Source organism: Phocoena phocoena, chromosome 3, assembly GCF_963924675.1.
Source record: "Phocoena phocoena chromosome 3, mPhoPho1.1, whole genome shotgun sequence".
Lineage (NCBI taxonomy): Eukaryota > Metazoa > Chordata > Mammalia > Artiodactyla > Phocoenidae > Phocoena > Phocoena phocoena.
In genome coordinates this window covers 45,819,811-45,846,600 of record NC_089221.1, presented here as the reverse complement: position 1 = coordinate 45,846,600, position 26,790 = coordinate 45,819,811, and the positions used below count along the sequence as shown (strand labels likewise).

General features: G+C 38.2%; 1 protein-coding gene across 1 annotated transcript in view; it reads right to left on the bottom strand.

Moving 5' to 3' along the window:
- The window catches only part of RAB3C (RAB3C, member RAS oncogene family), a 302,146-nt gene extending 289,182 nt beyond the window's left edge, over positions 1-12,964 (bottom strand). The window contains exon 1 of the mRNA XM_065875572.1: positions 12,794-12,964. Coding sequence (XP_065731644.1) covers positions 12,794-12,817 — 24 coding nt within the window. The 5' untranslated portion in view covers positions 12,818-12,964. The remainder of the gene's footprint in view (positions 1-12,793) is intronic.
- Between the last annotated feature and the right edge of the window lie 13,826 nt (positions 12,965-26,790).

The following is a 26,790-nucleotide window of genomic DNA, read 5'->3' as shown; positions in this document are numbered from 1 at the left end:
ACACTTCTCATTTGTTTTATACGGTTTCCATAACTCCTACAATATAACCTCATAAAAGCATTAAAAGAAAATCATATATCAACATCCATCATGAACTTAAGTGCAAAAATCTTCAACAAAATATAGTCAAATTGAATCCAGACAGTACATCATGACTAACTGGGGTTTATCTAAGTAATGTCACATAAAATAAAAATCAATCAGTATAATCCAATAGAATAAAGGAGATAAACCATGTGATCACTGCAACAGATGCAGAAAATGTATTGACAAAATTCAGAAACCATTTATTTTAAAAACAAATATTCTTAGCAAACTAGGAATCAAAAGAAATACCTTCTGTATGATAAGGATATCTATAATAAAAATAACAACAACAAAAAACCAATTATAGCTAACTTCATACTTATTGGTGAAAGATGGCTTTCTGCTAAGATTGGGAATAAGAAAACAATGTCTGCTCATCACTTCTACTCAACATTCTACTATTCCCTCTTTTGAGAACACCAGAATCACAACAACTGCTGAACAACCATCGACAGGAAGACACTGGAACTAACCAAAAAAGATACCCCACATCCAAAGACAAAGGAGAAGCTGCAATGAGATGGTAGGAGGGGCGCAATCACAGTAAAATCAAATCCCATAACTGCTGGGTGGGTGACTCACAAACTGGAGAACACTTATACCACAGAAGTCCACCCACTGGACTGAAGGTTCTGAGCCACACGTCAGGCTTCCCAACCTGGGGATCTGGCAACGGGATGAGGAATTCCTAGAGAATCAGACTTTGAAGGCTAATGGGATTTGACTGCAGGACATCGGCAGGACTGGGGGGAACAGAGACTCTACTTTTGGAGGGCACACACAAAGTAGTGTGTGCATTGGGACCCAGGGAAAGGAGCAGTGACCCCATAGGAGACTGAACCAGACCTATCTGCTAGTGTTGGAGGGTCTCCTGCAGAGGCAGGGGGCAGCAGTGGCTCTTCAAGGGACAAGGACACTGGCAACAGAAGTTCTGGGAAGTACCCCTTGGCATGAGCCCTCCCAGAGTCTGCCATTAGCCCCACCAAAGAGCCCACATAGGCTCCAGTGTTGGGTCGCCTCAGGCCAAACAAGCAACAGGGAGGGAAGCCAGGCCCACCCATCAGCAGACAAGCAGATTAAAGTTTTATTGAGCTCTGTCCACCAGAGCAACAGCCAGCTCTACCCACCAACAGCCCCTCCCATTAGGAAACTTCCACAAGCCTCTTAGATAGCCTCACCCACCAGAGGGCAGACAGAAGAAGCAAGAAGAACTACAATCCTGCAGCCTGTGGGACAGAAGCCACATTCACAGAAAGACAGACAAGATGAAAAGGCAGAGGGCTATGTACCAGATGAAGGAAGAAGATGAAACCGCAGAAAAACAACTAAGTGAAGTGGAGATAGGCAACCTTCCAGAAAAAGAATTCAGAATAATGATAGTGAAGATCATCCAGAACCTCGGAAAAAGAATAGAGGCAAAGATTGAGAAGATGCAAGAAATGTTTAACAAAGACCTAGAAGAATTAAAGAACAAACAAACAGAGATGAACAATACAATAACTGAAATGAAAAATACACTAGAAGGAATCAATAGCAAAATAATTGAGGCAGAAGAACGGATAAGTGACCTGGAAGACAGAATGGCGGAATTCACTGCTGTGGAACAGAATGAAGAAAAAAGAATGAAAAGAAATGAAGACAGTCTAAGAGACCTCTGGGACAACATTAAATGCAATAACATTCGTATTATAGGGGTCCCAGAAGGAGAAGAGAGAGAGACAGGACCCGAGAAAATCTTTGAAGAGATTATAGTCGAAAACTTCCCTAACATGGGAAAGGAAATAGCCACCCAAGTCCAGGAAGCACAGAGAATCCCAGGAAAGATAAACCCAAGGAGAAAAATGCCAAGACACATAGTAATCAGACTGACAAAAATTAAAGACAAAGAAAAATTATTGAAAGCAGCAAGGGAAAAACAACAAATAACATACAAGGGAACTCCCATAAGGTTAACAGCTGATTTCTCAGCAGAAACTCTACAAACCAGAACAGAGTGGCATAATATACTTAAAGTGAGGAAAGGGAGAACCTACAACCAAGATTACGATACCCAGCAAGGATCTCATTCAGATTCGATGGAGACATCAAATGCTTTACAGACAAGCAAATGCTAAGACAATTCAGCACCACCAAGCCAGCTCTACTGCAAATGCTAAAAGAATTTCTCTAAGTGGGAAACACAAGAGAAAAAAAGGACCTACAAAAACAAACCCAAAACAATTAAGAAAATGGTCATAGTAACATACATATCAATAATTACCTTAAACGTGAATGGATTAAATGCTCCAACCAAAAGACAGAGTCTTACTGAATGGATACAAAAACAAGACCCATATATATGCTGTCTTTAAGAGACCCACTTCAGACCTAGGGCCACTTACAGACTGAAAGTGAGGGGATGGAAAAAGATATTCCATGCAAATGGAAATCAAAAGAAAGCTGGAGTAGCAATACTCACGTCAGATAAAATAGACTTTAAAATGAAGAATGTTACAAGAGACAAGGAAGGACACTACATAATGATCAAGGGAGCAATCCAAGAAGAAAATATAACAATTATAAATATATATGCACCCAACATAGGAGCACCACAATACATAAGGCAACTGCTACCAGCTATAAAAGAGGAAATCGACAGTAACATAATAATAGTGGGGACTTTAACAACCCACTTACACCAATGGACAGATCATCCAAACAGAAAATTAATAAGAAAACACAAGCTTTAAATGACACAGTAGGCCAGATAGATTTAACTGATATTTATATGACATTCCATCCAAAAACAGCAGATTACTCTTTCTCCTCAATTGTGCTCAGAACATTCTCTAGGATAGATCACATCTTGGGTCACAAATCAAGCCTCAGTAAATTTTAAAAAATTGAAATCACATCAAGCATCTTTTCTGACCACAATGCTATGAGATTATAAATCAATTACAGGGGAAAAAATGTAAAAAACACATGGAGGCTAAACAATATGTTATTAAATAACCAAGAGATCACTGAAGCAATCAAAGAGAACATCAAAAAATACCTAGAGACAAATGACAATGAGAACACGATGATCCAAAAGCTATGGGATGCAGCAAAAGCAGTTCTAAGAGGGAAGTTTATAGCTATACAAGCCTACCTCAAGAAAAAAGAGAAATCTCAAATAAACAATTTAATCTTACACCTAAAGGAAATAGAGAAAGAAGAACAAACAAAACCCAAAGTTAGCAGAAGGAAAGAAATCAGAGCAGAAATAAATGAAATAGAAACAAAGAAAACAATAGCAAAGATCAATAAAACTAAAAGCTGGTTCTTAGAGAAGATAAACAAAAATGATAAACCATTAGCCAGACTCATCAAGAAAAAGAGGGAGAGGACTCAAATCAATAAAACTAGAAATGAAAAAGGAGAAGTTACAATAGACACTGCAGAAATACAGAGCATCCTAAGAGACTACTACAAGCAACTCTATGCCAAAAAAGTGGACAACCTGGAAAAAACAGACAAATTCTTAGAATGGTATAACCTTCCAAGACTGAACCAGGAAGAAATAGAAAATATGAACAGACCAACCACAAGTAATGAAATTGAAACTGTGATTAAAAATCTTCCCAGAAAGAAAAGTCCAGGACCAGAGGGCTTCACATGTGAATTCTATCAAACATTTACAGAAGAGCTAACACCCATCATTCTCAAATTCTTCCAAAAAATTGCAGAGGAAGGAACACTCCCAAACTCATTCTATGAGGCCACCATCACCCTGATACCAAAACCAGACAAAGATACTACAAAAAAAGAAAATTACAAACCAATATCACTGATGAATATAGATGCAAAAATCCTCAACAAAATACTAGCAAACAGAATCCAACAGCACATTAAAAGGATTATGCTCCATGATCAAGTAGGATTTATCCCAGAGATGCAAGGATTCTTCAATATACTCAAGTCAATCAATGTGATAAACCATATTAACAAATTGAAGAATAAAATCCATATGATCATCTCAATAGATGCAGAAAAAGCTTTTGACAAAATTCAACACCCATTTATGATAAAACCTCTCCAGAAAGTGGGCACAGAGGGAAACTACTTCAACATGACAAAGGCCATATCTGACAAACCCACAGCAAACATCATTCTCAATGGTGAAAATGTGAAAGCATTTCCTCTAAGATCAGGAACAAGACAAGGATGTCCACTCTCACCCCTATTATTCAACATATTTTTGGAAAACCTAACCACAGCAATCAGAGAAGGAAAAGAAATAAAAGGAATACAAATTGGAAAAGAAGAAGTAAAACTGTCACTGTTTGCAGACGACATGATACTATACATAGAGAATCCTAAAGATGCTACGAGAAAACTACTAGAGCTAATCAATGAATTTGGTAAAGTTGCTGGATACAAAATTAATGCACAGAAATCTCTTGCATTCCTATACACTAATGATGAAAAATCTGAAAGAGAAGTTAAGGAAACACTCCCATTTACCACTGCAACAAAAAGAATAAAATACATAGGAATAAACCTACCTAGGGAGATATAAGACCTGTATGCAGAAAACTATAAGACACTGATGAAAGAAATTAAAGATGATACCAACAGATGGAGAGATATACCATGTTCCTGGATTGGAAGAATCAATATTGTGAAAATGACTACACTACACAAAGCAATCTACAGATTCAATGCAATCCCTATCAAATTACCAATGGCATTTTTTACAGAACTAGAAGAAAAAATCTTAAAATTTGTATGGAGACACAAAAGATCCCGAATAACTAAAGCAGTATTGAGGGAAAAAAACGGAGCTGGAGGAATCAGACTCTCTGACTTCAGACTATACTACAAAGCTACAGTAATCAAGACAATATGGTACTGGCACAAAACCAGAAATACAGATCAATGGAACAGGATAGAAAGCCCAGAGATAAACCCACGCACCTATGGTCAACTAAGCTATGACAAAGGAGGCAAGGATATACAATGGAGATGAGACAGTCTCTTAAATAAGTGGTGCTGGGGAGCTTCCCTGGTGGCGCAGTGGTTGAGAATTTACCTGCCAATGCAGGGGACGCGGGTTCGTGCCCCAGTCCAGGAACATCCCACATGCCACGGAGCGACTGGGCCCGTGAGCCATGGCCGCTGAGCCTGAGCGTCCGGAGCCTGTGCTCCACAACAGGAGAGGCCACAACAGTGAGAGGCCTGCATATTGCAAAAAAAAAAAAAAAAAAAAAAGTGGTGTTGGGAAAACCGGACAGCTACATGTAAAAGAATGAAATTAGAACACTCCCTAACACCATACACAAAAATAAACTCAAAATGGATTTGAGACCTAAGTGTAAGACCGGGCACTATAAAACTCTTAGAGGAAAACATAGGAAGAACACTCTGACATAAATCACAGCAAGATCTTTTTTGATCCACCTCCTAGAGTAATGGAAATAAAAACAAAAATAAACAAATGTGACCTAATGAAACTTAAAAGCTTTTGCACAGCAAAGGAAACCATAAACAAGATGAAAAAACAACCCTCAGAATGGGAGAAAATATTTGCAAATGAAGCAACTGACAAAGAATTAATCTCCAAAATATATAAACAGCTCTTGCAGCTCAATATTAAAAAAACAAACAGCCCAATCCAAAAATGGGCAGAAGACCTAAATAGACATTTCTCCAAAGAAGACATACAGATGGCCAAGGAGCACATGAAAATCTGCTCAACATCACTAGTTATTAGAGAAATGCAAATCAAAACTACAATGAGGTATCACCTCACACCAGTCAGAATGGGCATCATCAGAAAATCTACAAACAACAAATGCTGGAGAGGGTGTGGAGGAAAGGGAACCCTCTTGCACTGTTGGTGGGAATGTAAATTGATACTGCCACTATGGAGAACAGTATGGAGGTTCCTTAAAGAACTAAAAATAGAATTACCATGTGACCCAGCAATCCCACTACTGGGCATATACCCAGGGAAAACCATAGTCAAAAAGACACATGCAGGCCTCCCTCGTGGCGCAGTGGTTGAGAGTCTGCCTGCCGATGCAGGGGACATGGGTTCATGCCCTGGTCTGGGAAGATCCCACATGCTGCGGAGCGGCTGGGCCCGTGAGCCATGGCCGCTGAGCCTGCGCATCCGGAGCCTGTGCTCTGCAACGGGAGACGCCACAACAGTGAGAGGCTCACATACCGCAAAAAAAGAAAAAGACACATGCACCCCAATGTTCATTGCAGCACTATTTACAATAGCCAGGTTATGGAAACAACCTAAATGCCCATCAACAGATGAATGGATAAAGAAGATGTGGTACATATATACAATGGAATATTACTCAGCCATAAAAAGGAATGAAAGTGGGTTATTTGTTGAGACGTGGTTGGATCTAGAGACTGTCATACAGAGTGAAGTAAGTCAGAAAGAGAAAAACAAATATCGTATATTAATGCATATATGTGGAACCTAGAAAAATGGTACAGATGAACTGGTTTTCAGGGCAGAAATTGAGACACAGATGTAGAGAACAAACGTATGGACATCAAGGGAGGAAAGCGGTGGGGGGGTGGGGGTTGTGGTGTGATGAATTGGGCGATTGAACAAACTAAAAATTAAAAACTAATAAAAAAAATAAAACATTTTACTAGCTGTCCTATCCTGTGGAATAAGTTATAGGTAAAAAACCAAAAAAAGGAGGTCACTGGAAAGAAAGAACTGTCTCTATTTGCAAATGATACAATTATTTATGGGGAAATTCTTAAGGAATCTAAAAAAATACTACTAGAAATAACAAATGTATTAAGGTCTTGGGACATAGTTAAGACAAATAGTCAAAGAAAGTACAGAGCCCAAATATAGACCCCACCTATAATTAATAACCTAAATTTCATCAAAATAAAAATACTCATCAAAAGACACTATTAAGATATGAGTATTCAAGGCACAGACTGGCAGAAAATATTTTAATACATTCAAAGAACTAGTTTCAAAACTACATAACCAAACAGATATCAAAAAAGAAAAAAAAAACCTATATAAAGATCTTCTGCAACTAAACAATAAAAAGACAACCCAGATAATGGATAAAAGGCTAAAGACACTACAGAAAGGAAGATATACAAATTGCCAGTTAAAAGATACAAATATACTGAACATCACCATCACTAGAAAAATGCAAATACACATCACAATGAGATACCATAAACACCCATTAAAGTGGCCAGAATTTAAACGGCCACTGACACCAGACACTGTTAAGGATGTGAAGCCACTAGAATGTTCATACATCGCAGGTGAGAATGTGAAATGGCACTACCATTTTGGCTAGAGATTTGACAGTTTCTTAGAAAGTTAAACAAAGACTTACCCTTACCTCAACGACTCTACTTCTAGGTATTTACCCATAAGAAATGAAAACACATTATCATAAAAAGACCAATGTGATAATGTTTATAGCCTTCATTATAGTAGCACCAAATGAAATTACCTCAAAGTCCATCAACAGACAAATAGATTTTAAAAGTGTTGTAGATTGATACACCAGTATAATATGCATCAATAAAAAATGAATTATTGATACATGCAAAAACATGAATAAATCCCTTACACATTATACTGAGCAAAATAAGCCAGACTTAAGAGTACACACTGTATATTCTGCAATATGTTCATTTTGTATGCTTTCCAGAACTATATAGAATTCTAGAACAGGACTAATTTACGGTGAAAAAAGTCAAGAATTTATTGCAGGGGCTTCCCCGGTGGCGCAGTGGTTAAGAATCCTCCTGCCAATGCAGGGGACATGGGTTCGAGCCCTGGTCCGGGAAGATCCCACATGCCGCGGAGCAACTAAGCCTGTACACCACAACTACTGAGCCTGCGCTCTAGAGCCCGTGTGCCGCAACTACTAAGTCTACGTGCCACAACTACTGAAACCTGTGTGCCTAGAGCCCGTGCTCTGCAACAAGAGAAGCCACTACAATGAGAAGCCCGCACACCACAACGAAAAGTAACCCCTGCTCGCTGCAAAGCCCACGTGCAGCAACAAAGACCCAACAGAGCCAAAAATAAATAAATAAATAAACTTAAAAAAAAAAAAAAAAAAAAGAATTTATTGCATTGGTAGATTAACTGGAAAAAGAATATGAATGAAGGAATTTGGGGGGCTGATTGGAAATATTCTACATCTTTATAGTGGTATGTATTACACAGGTGTACCCATTTATCAAAATTCATCAAATTTGGGACTTCCCTGTAGGTCCAGTGGTTAAGACTTCACCTTCCAGTGCAGAGGGTGTGGGTTCAATCCCTGGTCAGGGAGCTAAGATCCCACATGCCTTGCAGCCAAAAAACCAAAACATAAAACAGAAGCAATATTGTAACAAATTCAATAAAGACTTTAAAAAAATATAAATAAATAATTTTTTAAAATTCATCAAGTTGTTCACTTAATATTTGTACATTTCAACATATAGAAATATATCAAAAACTGTAAATAAACAAATGAAAAATGCTAAAAATTTATGTAATTCCAAATAAATCTAAAAGATTTCATCTTCACAGGTCATAGTATGCATGGTAAAAAACTATGAGCTATTAAGAGGGTTCCTTTAGAACCTCTGGACCCAATTAACAAATGAAAAATGGGGAAAATTGTTGGACGACCTTTAACCAATACAACAGTTTTTTCAGGTGGCACAACTGTTTATACTTAGTAAGTTGAGTATCCTTGGTGTAAGAATAGTCCCAGGAAAATTCAATCCTTAGCATAAAAATGTATTTCCATCTTGGCATATGATGGTCAGGAAAGGAACATGCAGTTCCAATATAAGCTTAGAATGGCAGGGGAAAATTGTGGTTATGCCATGTAATAAAACCACGACTTCTTGGACTAAAAAAATGAAAATGGAAAATCATTCTTACACCACAGAAATTTATTTTTACTGTAATTCCCCTCTCTATCCTCCACTTTCCTTTACGGAAGAAAGGTGGATACTTGAGGAATTTGCTCAAATGGAGTAAGAAAAAAGTTCTTGTTTCTCCAATGTCAACTAGAGTTTTTCTCTATCTCTGTAAGGGATGAGGACTAAACTTCCATTTCTTATAAAGATAAAGGGATCATCATAGAGGCTGGATGTGGTTAGAAATTCCACAATAATAAAATGCAAGTTTGCCATGTACCTTCCATAGCCAAATGAAACAATGATATTTAGACTGATTCTTTGTAAGTTGTTTTTGTTATATAGCATGGCTATATTTGATATCTATTGTGGTTTTCACCTCAACCTCATTTTCAGCCTACACTTATATTCTTTCTTCAATCATCCTCATTTTTAGCCAAATAACCTTTTTTGACACTCTGCTCCATGCTTTGAGTAGTTGTTTTCCTTTCAAGTTTCCTAAATAGTTAGAGGGCTCTGCACTTATGTGATGACCCAGAAAGCTTGTGGATGACAAAATTGAAGATAAGCATTTAAACAGAGACAATGAATTCCACTGGTCCTGCAAGAGAGTAAGTAAAGCTGCAAGAAATTCAAACCCAGGAAACAGAAAGCTAACCATTTTTAAAACATTGGCGTTTCTCAAATATTTGGTTTAGTTTATGCAAGATAATTTTATAAACAGAAGAGACAGTTTTCTTTCTTCTGAACCAAATGAATGAATCAAATTATATCAATAGTGCCCTCATTCTTTACACCACCATTTTGTGTCTTCTTGAGGAACCCAAAATAATAGAGGAAAGAACAAGGGCTTTCTAGAGTCTGGCAGAATTTTGAATTTACCGTGTTGGGAAAGTTGTTTAATCTTAAAAAGTTCTAGTTATCTGCCCATAATTAGGATAATGGTGACCTCTAGGACTGTTTTATATTTTACACACACACACACACACACACACACACACACACACACACACACACACATCTGAATGCAAGGCACAGTGCTTAGCACAAAGCACTAGATAAACTGGAATTTGTTCAACCTGGCTCCTGAATCAAATGACAATTTGTTCATGAGAGTCTTGCCCACAAGTCATGAGCGCAGCTATTCCCCATTTCATTTGGCCCTCAGGATTTATGGATGCACTGAATGAAAAAACACAAAATGACCATTTCCTGCATTAAAATTCTAACCCATCATTTGGAACACTTACCAAATGCTATTCCTGGTTATTTAGTTGCAAAGGAAATACAGACAGCAAAGACTATTACTGTTTATTATTTTAATAATCCCTATAAAACAATTATTATCCCTCATTTTGCATCAACTCAGAGAGAAATATTCTTCAGAAAATTTGCATATATCAAAGATAACTACCTTGAACAGAGCACCAAGCTATGTACATAGGCACAATAAATACTTTTTAAAAGACATTAATTTTTAAAGGATTCTTTGATTTAAGAAAATAAAATAAGTAAATTAGGAAATCAAGAATTAAAGAGCACTGAATAAATGAACTAAATATTTTTATATGGGGAAAAGAATCTCTTAAGATAATGAAACTGTAGAATGAGGTTTTGCTTGTGACTCATTTTCCAGAAACCTAAGGGAAAACTTAGGGGCATGTATTTTAAATGATGATGTGGTTCAGTCTTTAAATGTAAAAGAATAAAAAGTCAACTATTCATCTCATTGCATTTTCATATGTCAAAATCACCTGGAATGTGATTATGTGCTTATGATTCAGAAGTACAGGTGCTGAGACATTACTTGCCACTTAAAAAACATATATATATATATATATATATATATATATATATATATATATATGAAGCATGTTTATAGTTTTTATTCATTCTATCATTATATATGTTTGAAAACCTGACAGTAATTGAGAGAGGGCCACCATAACAATTTACTTGGTAAATTGAATCAATAAATGTGCTGAAATGAAATATACTACAGAAAATAGTCTTTGATTTTTTTTAATGTACATGTTATTCTTGATAGCATTTGGGCATTGAAAGTTTTAATTTCAAAAATCAAGTCCAATGAATAAAATACATCCTACATATGACAACTCCACCCAGAAGCAAATTAATTTTGTTACCTATTTTTATATTAATTATTCATTAAAGTTCTGACTAAAATATGGAATTACAGTGCCTACTACAAAGTTGATATGAAATAATTTAAAATAGTTCTCAAGGCACTAATTTCATACAGTTCTGTAACATTTTAATGACCCTTTTGAACATTCTAAGCCATTATTATAAGAAAATAAAAAAGATGCAGCGTGATTTATTTGTTAGAAATTTATTTTAACATAAACACCTCAGTGTATACATGGGTTTGATGTTAAATACTAACAATCTACTTTTAAAATCTACTGTCAATGTTTACTTGTAATCAGATATGCTTAATTTAGCCAGTTGGTTCCTGGCAGTACCTCTAGTAGTGGGAAATTATCATAAGCCAATATATCTTGATTGCAACAGCCTGTACCTTTATTGTCTGTCCAGATTCTTTTCACATCAGGTCTATAATGAAAAACTAAGTCACAAACAGAGGTATTAGAAGATTCACAATGGGGCCAATGTTCTCTGGAACAAATCAAATTTTCAATAACTCATAAGGTAATTCGAGAGCTTCTATTATATAATCCTTCAACAAACAATTAAATTCTACAGATCTTTTTTCATTGAACAGTCCGGTCAGCATATATCTTAATATACATAACCCATACCATAAATAAAAAGTAAATTGAAGCATACATTTAAAGCCCTTGATTTTTGTGGAAAATGTTTAAGCACGAATTAAAGTCAAACATTTATATTGGTGGATTTGGTAGCAGGGTTGGGTTCTCAAGAGAGACAACACGTTCCAAACGTATGTTCCATTCCCCTCTCAATCCCATTCATAAAGTGCCTTTCTGTTACGCAATGGGATCACTCTGCTTGGTAATGAACACAGGCTGATGTTTAGCGTTAACTGATTGTACATACAAAGGAGAAAGCATCACTCATCTTTACTTAAAAACAAAACTTAAGCAAGGTGCTTAGGCAGAGGCACCTTTGCACCGGAGTCAAAGGAAGCAAACATAAGAATGTGACAGAAATAGGGAATCGGAACGGACAACAAATGGGCACATTACTCAGGAAAGCTCAGAGGATAGTCTTTGAAACGCAGCAGTAAACCAGTTGTGTGGACAGCGATAAAGGCTTGCTTACTTCTGGGAAGAGTCAAGCCCCAATGGGTTTGCTTTTTCCGTTGATACTACTAGGACCCTAACTGAATTAAGAGGACTATGGGGACCCTAACACTGGCTTCTCCTTTCATAGCGCGCTCTTAACCAAGCGGTATTCGCTCTATCCCGACTCCAGTAGAGTTCGCAACCCCGAACCTCGCCATAAGTCCGTGTATCTGCACCGCGATCACAAACCAGGCAAGCCAGGAGGGACAATCAATGCCAATACGAGATTGCATGTTCCTCTGACTTTTGTTTGCTCAAGTTTACGTTTTAGACACTATAATCCTCCTTGTGGAGCCTAGAAAGATAATGTATACTCTTACCCGCGTCAAAACATCCCTCGTTACAGCCCCGCGGAGCGTAGAGGAGCCCAGTTCTGTTCCATGGACCAAGTCAGAACCGCATCCCCGCGGGTGGCTGCCTAAAACCTTCCCTTAGATCGGGCGCAGTTTATGCTGGGAGCGAGGGAGAAAGCATCTCTTTCGATTCCTCCCGAGGCCACACTTTCTATATAGACCCACCTGCATGGGAGCTTCGTGTCTCATTGTTCGCAAAGTGTCCTCTCTCCCTGGCTAAGACAGTGCTGGCCCGGGAGCCCGATCAAGCGTGCACAGTCCGCGCGCTTCACGCTCCACACTGCACTCTTGGGGTTCGCTAACCGGCTCCAACATCAGCACCGGAGCTGTCCCTTCCTGGCGCCGCACACGCGTACTGGCTGGGAGCCCCGCGTGCTCCTGGGAGTTGTAGTCTAACCCTGCTGAGCTTTCCGGCAAACCGGTGAGCCGTGAACTACATTTCCCGGCAAGCCAGCATAAAAACGGGCTGCTCCTCCTGTTGGACTCGGCCGCCGAGCCTCCCTTCTCTTTTGGAATCGCTCCCGGTTGTTGCTGCTCTCAGCCTCACAGACCATTTCCTCGCAAGGTGCAGGCGAAAAGTGACCCCAGCTCATCTCAGCTGGAGATTTTTCTTTGCTACCTATCGCTTTCCGAAGCTAGATTGTGATTTTTCTTGTTAGGAAACGCACTACCTTGTGCTAATTCCCAATCTAAACGAAACCTGCGCTGCATTCTGGAACTCTCCGCGCTACACCTCCCCATCCTGAATCGGGAAAGTTTATACATTTCCATAGGCAGAGTGGGGTGGTTTTACAATCTCATTCACCAAACGCGGGGGAGAACGAGAATGAATGGCACACACATAAAGTGGTTTACTCACACAATTGCATTGAGAAGGCACCCACGCGCGCGCGTACACACACACACCAAAGTCCATCAAAGCGAGATTTCACTCAGAGCATGCAGAGGAACTCCCTTCTGCTTACCTTTCCATACAGCTCCATTGCAACTCAAGGTTCCGAAATTCTTAGTAATCCCTCCTGCTACAAACGAGGTTAAGATCTCACGCAGGAAGGGAAGCTAAACGCACTACACAATGGAAAGGGTGGGGGTGGCGGCTGGCGGAGGGAGAAACGAGGGACGAGGGAGCACAGCTAATTTAGATAGATGGTTTCTTTTCTCTGGAGGGAGAGTCTGGAGGCTTCAAGTACCAGCCGCAGAGAAAGAGCTGAGAGTCTCTTAGGAAGTGCCAGGGGCGCGATCGTGCAGGGCAGCCCCTCCCCCAGACACCTTCCACCGTCATTAGTGCGCACACACGGCCGCTGCTGGCCCAGGGCTGGAGAGCTGATAGGGCACCGGGTTATTTACCCAAAGGAAGTCACAGAAAATGAACACATTCATCACCAGAGCCTAGAAGCACCGTCACAGAACAAGATAGGAGACCTCTATTAAGTTATCCTGTCCTTTCTTTAACACAGAGTCATGCCTTACATTACAATCATGCTCCTCCAGACTAGTTCAAAAATAGTTTTGAAATCTCGGAACTGTACTTTTATTACACTTATCTTTTCCCCTCAGTTCACAAATATGTGTGACTATCCATATTCTCTGTACCGATCTAAAAACTCTCTTTTCCCCTTAAGAGTAAATGTTAATCAGTCCAGGAATCATCCCCGCCTTTCACGTCTGGTCAAAAATTGGAGGCAGAATGGGAAAAGAATTAACTTGATACTGACAGAGACATGGAAGTAATAACTTAAAACTGCTTGAAACTCCATTGCACTAGACAAAGCAGTAGAACGGAGGTTCTTAAACTTAAATGTGCTTGAAAATCTCTTGGGGGTGTTAAAATTCATATTCTCAAGGCATGCATAGAGATTCTGATTCACTGGAAGTGATGAGGTATCTGGGAATTAGCATTTTAAACAAACACTCCAGCAATTCTGATGCAAGGTGTCCTTAAACAGAGAAACACTGCCTTAAAATTTTTTATGTGTAAGAATTTTTCAAAAATACAAACCTCGAAAACTTCACAGACTGACTCAATATTGCAACAACAATGCATTGGGAACCTACCATGTTCAAAATGTCCCAATAATTTTAGATTGTGTTTTTGTTTTTGCCGTTTTTTTTTTAAAGAAATCTAAGATCTGTCTTCTAATCTTGCAATCAATGAGAATGGAATTGATATCACCTAGGTAAATAGTTTTTATAGCTACTCAGACAGCACATTTGAAAATGCTCCCCTCATAGGGGAGCATTGGTTATGTGAGGTTTCAAGCAATTTCATTTAAATTAGCTAATAGCAAATAAAATTAAAAGGTATAAACCAATATCTATATGTTTCTTGATAGATTATTACACATAAGCCTTCTACAGATCTTTTTTAGATCTATGTAAAGGTACACTTCTTTATAAATTTTTTCCAAGAGAAGTACCAACAAAGTAATACTGACACTTAAATGTGTATAATTATTGGCATTTAATAATAAAAATATGCACAGCTACTTAGAGCTTGTCTTTCTTCAAAAAATTTTCTTATAATTTTCATACTATCATCATCACCTTCTGAAATTCTCAGAATTCAGAGTCTGATACCACAGAACATGTTGAAATATTATAAGTGTTGAACCCTCTCAGATTTACTATTATTTGAGAAGTTCATCCCTTCTTAAAATTTTATTACAATGATTTACCTCCTCAGTTTTCCAGTATGTCTTTTATTTGTGGAAGAACCCATGAAAATTGAGTTGCGGAGAAAAAAACAACAACGTTGTGAAAGGTTTTGGGGAACCTAGTTCTGTCCTGTTTCTCCTGCCTTAGTTGGTTATTTAAGTGGGTGAAGGGAGTAAAAAAAAAAAGCTAGTCAGGGATCAACTCAACAAACAAAAGTGGACTGGAACTGATTATCTCCCTAAAGTCAGAAGAGCACTTTATCTTTGCTTGAAATTCGGCCACCATCTGTGAGTTTCATTCCCAAGGTCACCAGATGACTGCTGGAGCTCCATCTCTTATATCCACATTCTAGCCAGCAGGAAGGAAGATATGATGAAGAAGGGCATTCCAGCATCCCTTTTAATACACCAGTGCTCTTATATTACAGTGCCTAGACCTTAATCTTATGATCATACCTACTTGCAAGGTAGGCTGGGAAATGTAGCCCCTATTCTGGGTAAACTTGTGCCCAGCTGAAAATCAGGAATTCTGTTATAAAATGGGTACTGGGAAAGAACAGGTGCTGGAAGACAGCTGGTAATCTCTCCTACAGGGCATAAGGGGGACTATAAGATAAATCTTGCTGCTTTTTTCCTTTCGCAATTTTACTGAAATGTGAATGTCTAATAATTTTAAAATTTATCCATTCCCAGGGAGCTCTGTAATTTAAGAGCAATCAAAGCCTTAAAATCAAGGAATTACCCAAAGGTTAGAATAGTCTGGCTCTTGTTGAGGAAATAAGGAAAAAGGGAAGTCTTCTCCACTTACATATGAATCTGGGGTTAGTTGACATTAAAATGGTTTTAAAAGGCAAAGTAGAGTTAAGTGAAGGCAAAGAGCCCACCAGTGAGTGTCACAAAGTATGTAACATGAGCACTTCCCCATATTAGAAAGTAGAGCAGGCTTAAGGTCCTGAGGTCCAGAGAGCATGACTTACCCAGGGTCACATAGACCATTAGAGGGATAGCTGAGATAAGAACTCTTAAATCTTTGTCTTTGGATTCAGTTTTCTTTTCATTGCCTGACATCACTCTTCATTATTGATTGGCTTTTACCTATCCTGTGTTTATCTGATATTTACTAGCATTTACTTTGTTTTTTGTATTTATCTAGTTTATCTGTTATTCACTTTGTTGTTATCAGTCCTTGTCTATATCAGCTCTATTAAACAGTAAAATTCTATCAAGTAGGGTTAAATGGGGATAATTTATTTGGCTAAACAAACCCAAGAACAAGGATAATTATTAATTAGTAATGATGATATTCGTTAAATGAAAAGTAGCATTAGATATTTCGTTTCTACCATTGTTACTATCTCTCTGTTAGGACTTACACTGAAAAATAAAATGACTGAGGCTTGGTATAAGAGATAAGCATGACCCTGGGGATTCACTTACTCCCTCATGCATGCCTTACTCAAATCCATTGTGCAAGGATATGGCTGGGTGTCTAATCCTAGGTGTTTCTGGGACCATTTCCAAACAAACAGGAGGTTTTTCTAGACTGAGCCACGTTACCTTTGTCTGACTCTGTGTTAAAGCTGTCTTTGATTTCAACTTTGTGCAGCATCTGTATCAAGAATTGCTATTGATTGTCTCATGTTGCCTTTGGAAGAAATTGAATATCCCCATGATGTTATTGATCTCTTTTTAATTAAAAGGAAAATAATTTTAACTCATTCTTGCTCATGATTTTGCTTATGGACACCTAGCCAGCAAGATGTTGGGCCACGATTTGAAGCTCTGGGTTATCTGATTCCAAATCCCAGATTCTTGCCCATAGTTTTTCTCACAAAAGGCAATATTGAGAGGGCAGATAGTAGAAGCAAGAAGAACTACAATCCTGCAGGCTGTGGAACAAAAACCACATTCACAGAAATATAGACAAGATGAGAAGGTAGAGGGCTATGTACCAGATGAAGGAACAAGATAAAACTGCAGAAAAACAACTAAATGAAGTGGAGATAGGCAACCTTCCAGAAAAAGAATTCAGAATAATGATAGTGAAGATCATCCAGAACCTCGGGAAAAGAATAGAGGCAAAGATAGAGAAGATGCAAGAAATGTTTAACAAAGACCTAGAAGAATTAAAGAACAAACAGAGATGAACAATACAATAACTGAAATGAAAAATACACTAGAAGGAATCAAGTGCAGAATAATTGACGCAGAAGAACGGATAAGTGACCTGGAAGACAGAATGGTGGAATTCACTGCTGTGGAACAGGATGAAGAAAAAAGAATGAAAAGAAATGAAGGCAGCCTAAGAGACCTCTGGGACAACATTAAATGCAACAACATTCACATTATAGGGGTCCCAGAAGGAGAAGAGAGAGAGAAAGGACCCGAGAAAATATTTGAAGAGATTGTAGTTGAAAATTTCCCTAACATGGGAAAGGAAATAGCCACCCAAGTCCAGGAAGTGCAGAGAGTCCCATACAGGATAAAACCAAGGAGAAACACACAGAGACATATAGTAGTCAAATTGGCAAAAATTAAAGACAAAGAAATTTATTGAAAGCAGCAAAGGAAAAAAACACAAATAACATACAAGGGAACTCCCATAAGGTTAACAGCTGATTTCTCAGCAGAAGCTCTACAAACCAGAACGGAGTGGCATGACATATTTAAAGTGATGAAAGGGAAGAACCTACAACCAAGATTACTCTACCCAGCAAGGATCTCATTCAGATTCGATGGAGAAATCAAATGCTTTACAGACAAGCAACAAGTGCTAAGACAATTCAGCACCACCAAGCCAGCTCTACAACAAATGCTAAAAGAACTTCTCTAAGTGGGAAACATAAGAGAAGAAAAGGACCTACAAAAACAAACCCAAAACAATTAAGAAAATGGTCATAGGAACGTACATATTGATAATTACCTTAAACGTGAATGGATTAAATGCTCCAACCAAAAGACAGAGTCTTGCTGAATGGATACAAAAACAAGACCCATATATATGCTGTCTTTAAGAGACCCACTTCAGACCTAGGGACATATACAGACTGAAAGTGAGGGGATGGAAAAAGATATTCCATGCAAATGGAAATCAAAAGAAAACTGGAGTAGCAATACTCATATCAGATAAAATAGACTTTAAAATAAAGAATGTTACAAGAGACAAGGAAAGACACTACATAATGATCAAGGGATCAATCCAAGAAGAAGATATAACAATTATAAATAGATATGCACCCAACATAGAAGCACCTCAATACATAAGGCAACTGCTACCAGCTATAAAAGAGGAAATTGACAGTAACACAATAATAGTGGGGGACTTTAACACCTCACTTACACCAATGGACAGATCATCCAAAATGAAAATAAATAAGGAAACAGAGCTTTAAATGACACAATAGGCCAGATAGATTTAATTGACATTTACAGGACATTCCATCCAAAAACAGCAGATTACACTTTCTTCTCAAGTGCACACAGAACATTCACCAGGATAGATCACATCTTGTGTCACAAATCAAGCCTCAGTAAATTTAAGAAAACTGAAATCATATCCAGCATCTTTTCTGACCACAACGCTATGAGATTAGAAATGAATTACATGGAAAAAAAATGTAATAAACACAAACACATGGAAGCTAAACAATATGTTACTAAATAACCAAGAGATCACTGAAACAATCAAAAAATACCTAGAGACAAATGACAATGAAAACACGACGATCCAAAACCTATGGGACGCAGCAAAAGCAGTTCTAAGAGGGATGCTTATAGCTATACAAGCCTACCTCAAGAAATAAGAAAAATCTCAAATAAACAATCTAACCTTACACTTAAAGGAACTAGAGAAAGAAGAACAAACAAAACCCAAAGTTAGCAGAAGGAAAGAAATCATAAAGATCAGAGCAGAAATAAATGAAATAGAAACAAAGAAAACAACAGCCAAGATCAGTAAAACTAAAAGCTGGTTCTTTGAGAATATAAACAAAATTGATAAACTATTAGCCAGACTCATCAAGAAAAAGAGGGAGAGGACTCAAATAAATAAAATTAGAAATGAAAAAGGAGAAGTTACAATAGACACTGCAGAAATACAAAGCATCCTAAGAGACTACTACAAGCAACTCTATGCCAAAAAAATGGACAACCTGGAAGAAATGGACAAATTCTTAGAATGGTATAACCTTCCAAGACTGAACCAGGAAGAAATAGAAAATATGAACAGACAAATCACAAGGAATGAAATTGAAACTGTGATTTGAAATCTTCCAACAAACAAAAGTCTAGGACGAGATGGCTTCACCGGTGAATTCTATGAAACATTTAGAGAAGAGCTAACACCCATCCTTCTCAAACTCTTCCAAAAAATTGCAGAGGAAGGAACACTCCCAAACTCATTCTATGAGGCCACCATCACCCTGATACCAAAACCAGACAAAGATACTACAATAAAAGAAAATTACAGACCAATATCACTGATGAATATAGATGCAAAAATCCTCAACAAAATACTAGCAAACAGAATCCAATAACACATTAAAATGATCATACACCATGATCAAGTGGGATTTATCCCAGGGATGCAAGGATTCTTCATTATATGCAAATAAATCGATGTGATACACCATATTATGAAACTGATGTATACGAACCATATGATCATCTTAATAGATGCAAAAAAAGCTTTTAAAAAAAGGCAATATTGATTCAAGATAATATGTTTAAAATGTCTTACAGGGCTTCCCTGGTGGCGCAGTGGTTGAGAATCTGCCTGCCAATGCAGGGGACACGGGTTCGAGCCCTGGTCTGGGAGGATCCCACATGCCGCGGAGCAACTAGGCCCGTGAGCCACAACTACTGAGCCTGTGTGTCTGGAGCTTGTGCTCCGCAACAAGAGAGGGCGCGACAGTGAGAGGCCCGCGCACCGCGATGAAGAGTGGCCCCCACTCACCTCAACTAGAGAAAGCCCTCACACAGAAACGAAGAGCCAACACAGCCAAAATAAATAAATAAATTAATTAATTAATTAATTAATTTTAAAAAAAATGTCTTACAAAGAAGTTTTACTAGACTTTGTTGCTGTTGTTGACCTTGCTTGGGAACAAGGATACTTCATATAGTCCTCTCATGGAATTACTGGGTTACTTATATCTTTTCATACATTTTTAAATTTGAAAACTGTCAACATTTTCAGATACTGATTCATTTGATGTACTAGAGATATTACTAAGGAGCTTTGTATCAATTTCAGATCTTTTGGTAAAGTGTATATGTTGTATTTCCAAATCATAGAAGATAGCTTTAGAATAAACAGATTATAATTATGCAGATTATGAGAAAAACAAAGGAATTTTAAACGACAGTCTGCACATTTCATGCAAAGTACTTATTCAGCTACAGGTTTCAGATTGGTAATCTTGAGTGAAGGCTATGTGACCTACATCTTTACAGAAGCCAGGTCTTACTTCCAAAGAGCTAGACATTATTATCTTTTTAAAACAATTATTTTGTAAAGCTATTACAAATTTTGAAAATAATTTTATAATCCAGACCCAACTTAATTATGTCGAGTGTAGACATTAAGTTTTCTACCTCTAGGCTTCTGACCAGTCAAAAAAGAGTCAATCTAACATCTAACTCTGAGAACAAAGGGTGGCCCTAAGCAGCATCTCTTAGAATTGCAACAGTGTGGAGTGTGTGTGTGTGTTTTGGGGGTGAAGGTGGGAGGTTGAGGGGTGAGATGTAAGAACATGCTGTGGGCACCCAGCCAGAGCACCTGTGACAGCCAGTCTGCACGCCTTCAATAGCTGTAAGCTAAGCTTATATCTAAGAGCCAAGTCTAGCTAAGAAGAATGAGGCTCATGACAAACCTCTATGTCCTGAACTTCCATAGCACTTAAAACATGACAGACTAGTACATGAAGAAGCGTTCTTACAGATGATCTAGCTGAATCCTCCCATTTTATGCATTATAAATTAGATTCCAGAAAAGTGAAATGACCTGCCTAAAGTACCACATGTCATCCGATGCCATTGAAGGGGTCTAACAAATATTGGAAAAAGGCTATCTTGAAAGTACATCACAATTTATTAATATAGTCAATTTTATGTGTATCAATAATTTTCATTGAGTTATTTTTAGGTTTACATTTTATACTTTAAAATGCACAGTCAGAAAGGATAAGACACCATCCTCATCCTCAAGTGGGGTTCCAAACTAGTTCAGAAGAGCAGATAAACAGGTAACAGATAACAAGATATCAGTGGCAGAGATAACACAAAGCTAGGCCTGATTAGCTGCCTGTCTGCTCTTCTCATTAGTAACTGCTTTAAAGATTTATAGGAAAGAGTAATCAGTTCAAGGATATTCTATGGAGAAGTAAATTATGCCTCTGAATAAGAAGGTATCCGATTGTAAATGTAGAAGGCAAGACAAAGACTAGAAGACCTTCAAAGGGACTTAAGGATTATTTAGTATTTTTCTGAGTTTGCAGATAAAGGCTCAAATATGGGTGATGACTCACCTAGCATCACACTACTTAATAACTGAGCCAAAACTAATATGCCAATCACATGACATTAAGACCAGAGTTCTTTGTAAATATACAACATTTCAACAATCACTACTTTGGACTTGAACATTTATTTGCTATCTTATAACTTAACCAAACTTTTGCTCAAAAATCATGAAATTACCACACATTAAATCAGAACTCAAAAACCTCCTCCAGAAAGTTATGTGATCTGATGGTTATCTCTCCTATGCTGGCTGAGAAACAGGGTATAAAGTCTAAGGAAAGCTGAAGTATAATACTTTCCTTTTTACATAAGGGCTTGTTAAATATTTTAAATTTTATTATTTTAAAAATGTGACATAAGCTACAGAACCAGGTTTTATTATTTTTCTAATTAAAATAAAGTTTGACTCAAGTCCCCACATATTAAGATGGTTAGAAAGTTCAGTATCAACTGATCTGACAGAAATGGGGGCAAGGGTTTCTCCTTCCTCCCTCCTCAGATTACACAGAACCCTGAAGGACAGGGAGCACAGCAAAATGGTACATGCTGGACATCTCTGATGGTCACTGATGCTGCTTTTTTTCAGGTCAACATGGCCCATTTGTAGTCAGGTAGCACCATTCTCCCCATGCCAAGCTAGATTCTGATCAAAATCCCAAGGTCATAGGCACAGAGTGTATCAGTTAGCTTTGCTGGGTAACAAATAATCTCAAAACTTAGTGATTTAAACATTCTTAATTCATGATTCTATGGGTTGACAATTGGGGCTGGACTTTGTTGAGTGGTCTTTCTGTCTCACTTGGGTTTACACATACCTCTGTGGTGAGCTACAAGTCAGCAAAGTGGCTTCTTGGATTGTTTGGCTATCAGATGGGGAATGGGAGAAGGACCATGCCATGTGTCTCTCATAGAGTAGGATATTTCAAATCTGTTCACATGGCAGTTTTCCAGGTTCTAAGAGAAAGAGCAGAAACATGCAAGGCCTCCTGAGACCTAGATTTGGAACTGGCATATCATCCCTTCCACTCCGTTATATTTACCAGAAGACATCACAGTTCAGCTCAGATTGAAGAGGTGGAGAAATAAACACCACTTCTTGATGAGAGGAGCTGAATAGTCATATTTCAAAAGGACTCAGATACAGGAAGCTGTGGAGACTGTGGCCACTGTTTCAACTTGCCACACACAGCCCAGCATTGCATCAAGGCTCTACCATCAACAGCTCTGCATTTCCATGAGCACCTGCCTCTGCTGCTCTTCACCAGAACTCCCACCACCTCCCTGGCTTCAGGGGATCTATCAACCTCACAGAGCCCCTCTTCAATCCTCAATCACAGTACTTCTGCTGGTTAAGTTTCTCTTTGAGTAATCCAGTTTCATTATTTACATGGACCTAAGCCTTTAATAACAAAGTCATGTTCAGAAAATTCCTTCCAGCATACCTACAACAACTGATTACTCCTTCTTCTGACTGTTAACTATCCCCAGGAGGTAAGGAAAGTTAAGGATTCCTGGACAAAAGAACTCACAAGCCTCATCACCCCTACTGCAAGGAAAGAGCACCTTTCATTCTTCCGTGATCATCTTATGGAGAAAAGGGAGACTCGATCATTTCCCAACAGATATTCTGTCACATTTAATTCTCAGTTACTCTCCCTGCCACAAAATCTATAGGAAACTTGAGCTAGAAATATTATCAATCATCGCCAAAACAAATTTTTGTAAGCAATATTTTGTCCACAAAGCTGTTGCCTACGTCAAATAAATCTTTTTCTTCTGTCTGATCCTTGTGCTCTTTTATAGTCTGAGTATGTATGTGTTCCTGAAAGGAGGCATATTATATCATTATAAAGCACACATTTAACTCTGGTCAAAGCACTTATAGTTGAAGTACACTTTTCTTTAGATTGCCATGACTCATTGAAAGATGCATTCTGTTGATTTTATTTGCTAATGACCCTGATGTAAGCAACAGTTTTTTTTTTCTTTATAGTAACAAAGACCTATTCAAGGAGAAGTTATTAAACTATTAAAAATCAGATTTAGTACAGATTTCATACTAGCATAGACTAGTACCTTGTCTTTAGGAAGGCTAGAGTGTTCTACAGGAAGGAGAAGGAGGGTAAGAGAGTCATATTTGCTAAGACTTACTTTATACTAGGAATTCTGCTGGACATTTTGCCTAGTTTAACTTAATGTTTACATTAGCAAGAGGCAAATATGGGGCTTCCCTGGTGGCGCAGTGGTTGAGGGTCCACCTGCCGACGCAGGGGACACGGGTTCATGCCCCAGTCCGGGAAGATCCCACATGCCGCGGAGCGACTGGGCCCGTGAGCCATGGCTGCTGAGCCTGCGTGTCCGGAGTCTGTGCTCCACAACGGGAGAGGCCACAACAGTGAGGGGGAAAAAAAAAAAAAAAGAGGCAAATATGATTGTTGTCTGTATAAACAGGCAAAGATTTCACAGTCAAACTGGGTGATTGGTAGAAAATTTAATAAAGGGGCTATTTACAGAGCCATGGCAGTGTTAGTGGAAACCAACAAGAGACGGTAGTGTACCCTGGGACTAGAAGCAACAGCGAACCAGGGAGAAGTTACAGCCAGATGGCTAAAGTCCAGGAAGGAAGCATTGAAGAGAGAAGAAACTACTGTGGAAGATGGAGCCTGCACTAGAAGGAAATAACCAGCCTTCCACCCTCTGTCCCCTGCCAGCTCCCCATTGGCTAAACCCAGTCAGAATCATGAGCCTTGGAATCTGTTGATTCAGCCTCCTAAGACAGAGAGCAGAGTAAAGAATGGCAGAGTAGGGTGGAAAAGGAGGGTAAATAGGAGGTATCAGCACACTGTCCCATTTTAAAGATGAGCAAATTGAGAGTCAAAGCAAATAATAACTTTTGCAGGTCACAGAGGCAAAACAAAATTTAAACTCAGATCTTTCTAGTTCTCTTTGCATTCATCATATGTATTAACTACGCTATTGAGCTTGGTTAAGAGAAAAATCATCTGTAATTTCATCATAGGGAGTTTTCCCAAAATTCCAACTCCATTTTCCTCATTTAACTTTCACAGCCTTAACATCCCCAGGACTGTACAATCAAGTGTGTACATGCATCATCACATTTCAACTGGACCCTTGAATAATTTCTATGTACCACTTCTTTTTTGTCTGCTTTTATTACTGTTTCCTAATGTGAACAATTTCACTAATGAATTTTTTAATTCCTCAAGTCAACAAATACTTATGAATTGCCCAATGTGCACCATAGTTGTTATTGACACTGTAGAGGATACAAGTGACATATTTGCATGGTCTGTACTTTTTAGTGCCTATAATCCTATTTTTTTTAATGAAGGACTATATGCTCCAGGAGACCAGGGGTCCTATTTAAGTTGTTCACTACTATTTAATAACTACCTGGCAGATGGTAGGTGCTCAACAAATTTTGATGAATTTAAATGTAAAATACTGGAAAACAAATATAATGAAGCTCATAAGTGTGTGGCACATGTAGTAAAGGGTTAGAGGCCTGGGAAGATGAAGCTCAGGGAGGATCAGCAAAGAGCGAGGAAGCTTTGGTGGAAATGGAGATGTTCAGAGGAACCTGAAAAGATGAACAAGGTTTAATAGATACAAATGGGAAGGACACTTGGGTACTTTAGAGGGGAAATAGTTTAGAGGACTAGGTTTTTCCTACAGGAAATGAAAGCAAACATGATAAAAGGAAGAAGTTTGCTCTGGAGGAACACACTCTGCCCTTTCTGGTGCCTTCCCAGATCTTTCCTGTCCTCATTCCCCCTCCCCCCACTCTGGAGCATCTCCTTTTCCCAAAAATGTCAGCTGTTTCTGGTTGCATGATATTCAGGAAAACCTGCCCGTCTAGCCTCCTTTCTCAGAATAAGGCTTTGTTTAATGACTTCTAGCACTAAATTAAACATGTATTTAAGATCCCAGCTTATGTCACAAAAAACAGACACCTAGGTCAATGGAACAGAATTGAGAGCCCAGAAATAAACCCACACACTTATGGTCAATCTATGACAAAGGAGGCAAGAATATACAATGGAGAAAAGACAGTCCCTTCAATAAGTGTTGCTGGAAAAACTGGACAGATACATGTAAAAGAATGAAATTAGTATATTCTCTAACACTGTATACAAAAATAAACACAAAATGGATTAAAGACCTAAATGTAAGATCAGACACTATAAAACTAGAAGAAAACATAGGCAGAACACTCTTTGATATAAATAACAGCAATATTTTGGGGGATCCATCTCCTAATGTATAGGAAATAAAAGCAAAAGTAAACAAATGGGACTTAATTAAACTTAAAAACTTTTGCACAGCAAAGGAAACCATCCACAAAACAAGAAGACAACCTAGTGAATGAGAGAAAATATTTGCAAATGATATGACCGATAAGGGATTAATATCCAATATATATAAACAACTCAACATCAAAAATAAATAAATAAACAAGAACAACCTGATTAAAACATGGGCAGAAGAACTGTATACACATTTTTCCAAAGAGGAAATGCAGATGGTCAACAGGCACATGAAAAGATGCTCAACATTGCTAATCATCAGGGGAATGCAAATCAAAACTACAATGAGGTATCACCTCACACTTGTCAATAGGCACAAACTATTGGGTGTAAGATAGGCTCAAGGATGTATTGTACAACACAGGGAATATAGCCAATGTTTTGTAATAACTGCAAATGGAAAGTAACCCTTAAAAATTGTATTAAAATTTTTTAAAAATTAAAAAAGTTCTCAGCTATCACCATCTAGGAAGATTTCCTTGATTCTTCCAGGCTCCAGGTATATTTGTCCTGTGCTGCTATAGTACTCAGAACTTTGGCCATCATAGCACTTTTTGAGGTTTATTGAGATGGCTTACCTTATGGCCTCTCTCTCCATAGTAAGTAGCAGGAGTTCTGGGACTGTCTCCCTGTTGCCATACAATGTATGAATGACTGT